This window comes from Nanorana parkeri, unplaced genomic scaffold, assembly GCF_000935625.1.
Source record: "Nanorana parkeri isolate BGI_ZX_2015 unplaced genomic scaffold, ASM93562v1 scaffold1127, whole genome shotgun sequence".
Taxonomy (NCBI): Eukaryota; Metazoa; Chordata; class Amphibia; order Anura; family Dicroglossidae; genus Nanorana; species Nanorana parkeri.
In genome coordinates this window covers 559,275-562,132 of record NW_017307395.1, presented here as the reverse complement: position 1 = coordinate 562,132, position 2,858 = coordinate 559,275, and the positions used below count along the sequence as shown (strand labels likewise).

The following is a 2,858-nucleotide window of genomic DNA, read 5'->3' as shown; positions in this document are numbered from 1 at the left end:
ATCTAACCTTTGTCATTCATTTTAAAGAGATATAAATTACTGTGCGTTACAATAGAATTTAGGGTGCTTATAGTGCAGTATTATAAAGCTGAACACCAGGCAGATATAAAAGACAGTAATTGATGCAGATCTGTAATCATTAATACATCATTCAATGTACTCTTTTTAATGCAAGAGCTGTAGGTACCTGAATATGACTTTGTATCTGCTGCACAAAGACCCAATCAGTGGAGCTGCAGTACAAGAGACATGCTGAGAGATGGAAAGAGCAGCGTGACTGAGTTGAGCTTATCAGTCCACTGTTTCTCCTGTCATTGTCCAGTCACAGGCTGGAGGAGGTAAAAGACCTGTAAGTGTTTCCTAACTGCAGCGGGGAAAAATCAAGTCTACTGCCCTACCAGACGGGGCTATCCAGTGTAAATGTCAGGACTAGATGGATAGAAATACAAATCCATACAGCCCCCATATAAGTGTCTGTCTATTTAGCTGGTTGCCTGGAGTTCAGCTTTCAAAGTTGAACTAAAGCTTTAAGAATAATAACTGCTGGCAGGTAGATACATACTCAGTATGTATGTATCTAAATGTGCACTGAGCCGCACATTCTAACGTCATCCCGGGCAAGATGGCCGAGGAACCCAAAAGGAGATCGGGTGAGAAACTGAGAATGTCAAGTTGGGTGACGAGGGAGATCACATCCAACTCAGCGCTGGAGGGGTCACCTTGGAAGGTGAATCAGCCATATTGTGCAAATATACTTGAACATCATGCCAATAGCCCCGGGTACCCTGAGGGCACTTTACTCCCACTTTTGGGGCAAATATTCGGCAAGCTTAGTCTGGTAATTTGAGCTACAGCTGTAGTATTATATAGGAGTTAAAGCAGATAATCTGATTACTAGGAGAGGAAACCCTTACAGGTTATCTTGCAGGGATTATATACATCAGCCAATACCTTGTTATTTTTTTAGTAGACAATTTTGATGCAGGTACTGTTTGTCAAGCTAAAAGCAGCATGGAGCGGCTCAGTGAAGGTGGCAGTGAAGGTGTGGAGGTGTCTCATGGGGTCACACAGCTTGTAGAAGGACAGATGGCCAGCCTCATAATCCAAAGATATCCCAAGAGTCTGCACAGAACATTCTGGATCAATGACTTCATGTATGTTATTATGACTTGCTGCAAGCTTTCCTGCAAATTTTACACCCCATGATTTGTCATTGCAACCTATGTATGCTTTACGCTCATTTATTTTTCTTTCTATACTAGAAGTGGCCGCACCTACTATCCATGGCACTGCTCCGCTCACATCCACCTCCCAGTAATGTCTTCCCGAGGAGAAGCTGTTTTTACTTATAACCTGATGGGTTATAAATCTCTGTGGGAAAGCCGCTCTGTTCTGCAAGGTTTCAGTTAATTTTGCAGATCTAAGATCCGGAGATACATAAATATAATTATTAGCTGTGTTTATATCCAGTTTGATGTCTGATTTGTCCAACGCTTCCAACTGTCCCTTTGTTTTCAGTTCAGTAAGGTTGTCAGTAAATTTGAGAAGTCCTTTCTGTAACATGAATAAGATCATCACCACATCCAGACATCCAGCTTCTCTAACATCACTGATGACATCACCACTGATAATAACATCATCACTTTGTTTCTTCCTCAGGAAAGTAACCTGGTCTGTGATAACTAAGGCATCCCCCGCTTCATCAATAGCCTTGGACAGCTTGTCCTTCTGTAGCTCTAGCTCCTTGACCAAATTTGTGACTGTCAGTGAGATCTTCTCCTCCTGTCTGGAGATCTCTGTCAGGATTCTCTTCTCTACACCATCCAGCTGTTTCCTGATGTCACTAAACAGCTCAGTGACTCTCCCGATGACATCAGCAGCTTTTCCTTCCTCTTGTGTCCTGTGAGTTTCCAGATTTTGGGTTCTCCTCTCAGTCTCTTGTCTGTTGTGGGTCAGTTTCTCAATAGTGTCTTTCAGTTCTGCTTTCTTCTTCTCGTAGGCTTCATTGAGAAGCTCCATCTTGTGCCCCACATGGTTTCCAGCCACCCAACAGGATATACAGGTACATACATCATCCTCTGAACAGTAATATTTCAGGATCTCTTTGTGCACAGGGCATTTTAAGTCTCCAAATGATGTGGTGGGCTCAATTAAAGCGTGATCCACGGACTTATTATGAGCCATCAGATGTTTCTCACACAAAGAGGTCTCACAGTGCAGACATGTCTTAGATGCCGGTACAGGAGTGTCCACGCAGTACGTACAGAAGGTTTCGGTCTTCTCCTGCTGAGCAGATCGGAAACCCTCCACAATGTTACACAACTTCCTGTTCTTCTCCAACACGGGACGCTCTACATACTCCTCTCTGCACTCCGGACAGGAGTACACTCCAGACCTCTCCTGTGATTCCAGAGCAGTCCCAATACAATCCCGGCAGAAGTTGTGTCCACATCTTAGGGACACCGGCTCCGTATAAAGGTTCAGGCAGATGGAACAGCTCAGCTCTTCTCCTAGAGCAGCAGAAGCCATTCTGCATATGAACGTGAAACTAATCTCCTCCCTTCTCTTAGTTACAATAGAAAATGAGACTAACTTTTCCGGTCTTTTAGCTAAGCAAAGAGGAGGGGAAAGGAAACTCTCTATTCTATCACTTAAAGAGGCAGGACCTGGGCTGCAACACTCCGTCATGAACACCTATGATTATCCATGGCAGCCTATTGGGAGCAATGACCCCGATGACAATGATGATGCCCAATGATGCCAATGACCCTTTCTCGGAATCTCAGTTCACATAGAATATACAGGTGAAACTCGAATAATTAGAATATCGTGCAAAGTTCATTTATTTCACTAATGCA

At 43.6% G+C, this 2,858-nt stretch overlaps 1 protein-coding gene across 1 annotated transcript; it reads right to left on the bottom strand.

Annotated features, from left to right (window-relative positions):
- Positions 1 to 963: 963 nt before the first annotated feature.
- LOC108796521 (E3 ubiquitin-protein ligase Midline-1-like) lies at positions 964 to 2,529 on the bottom strand. Its single transcript, XM_018568010.1, has one exon. It carries the CDS (start codon positions 2,527 to 2,529, stop codon positions 964 to 966), a length of 1,566 nt encoding a protein of 521 aa, XP_018423512.1.
- Positions 2,530 to 2,858: the final 329 nt, after the last annotated feature.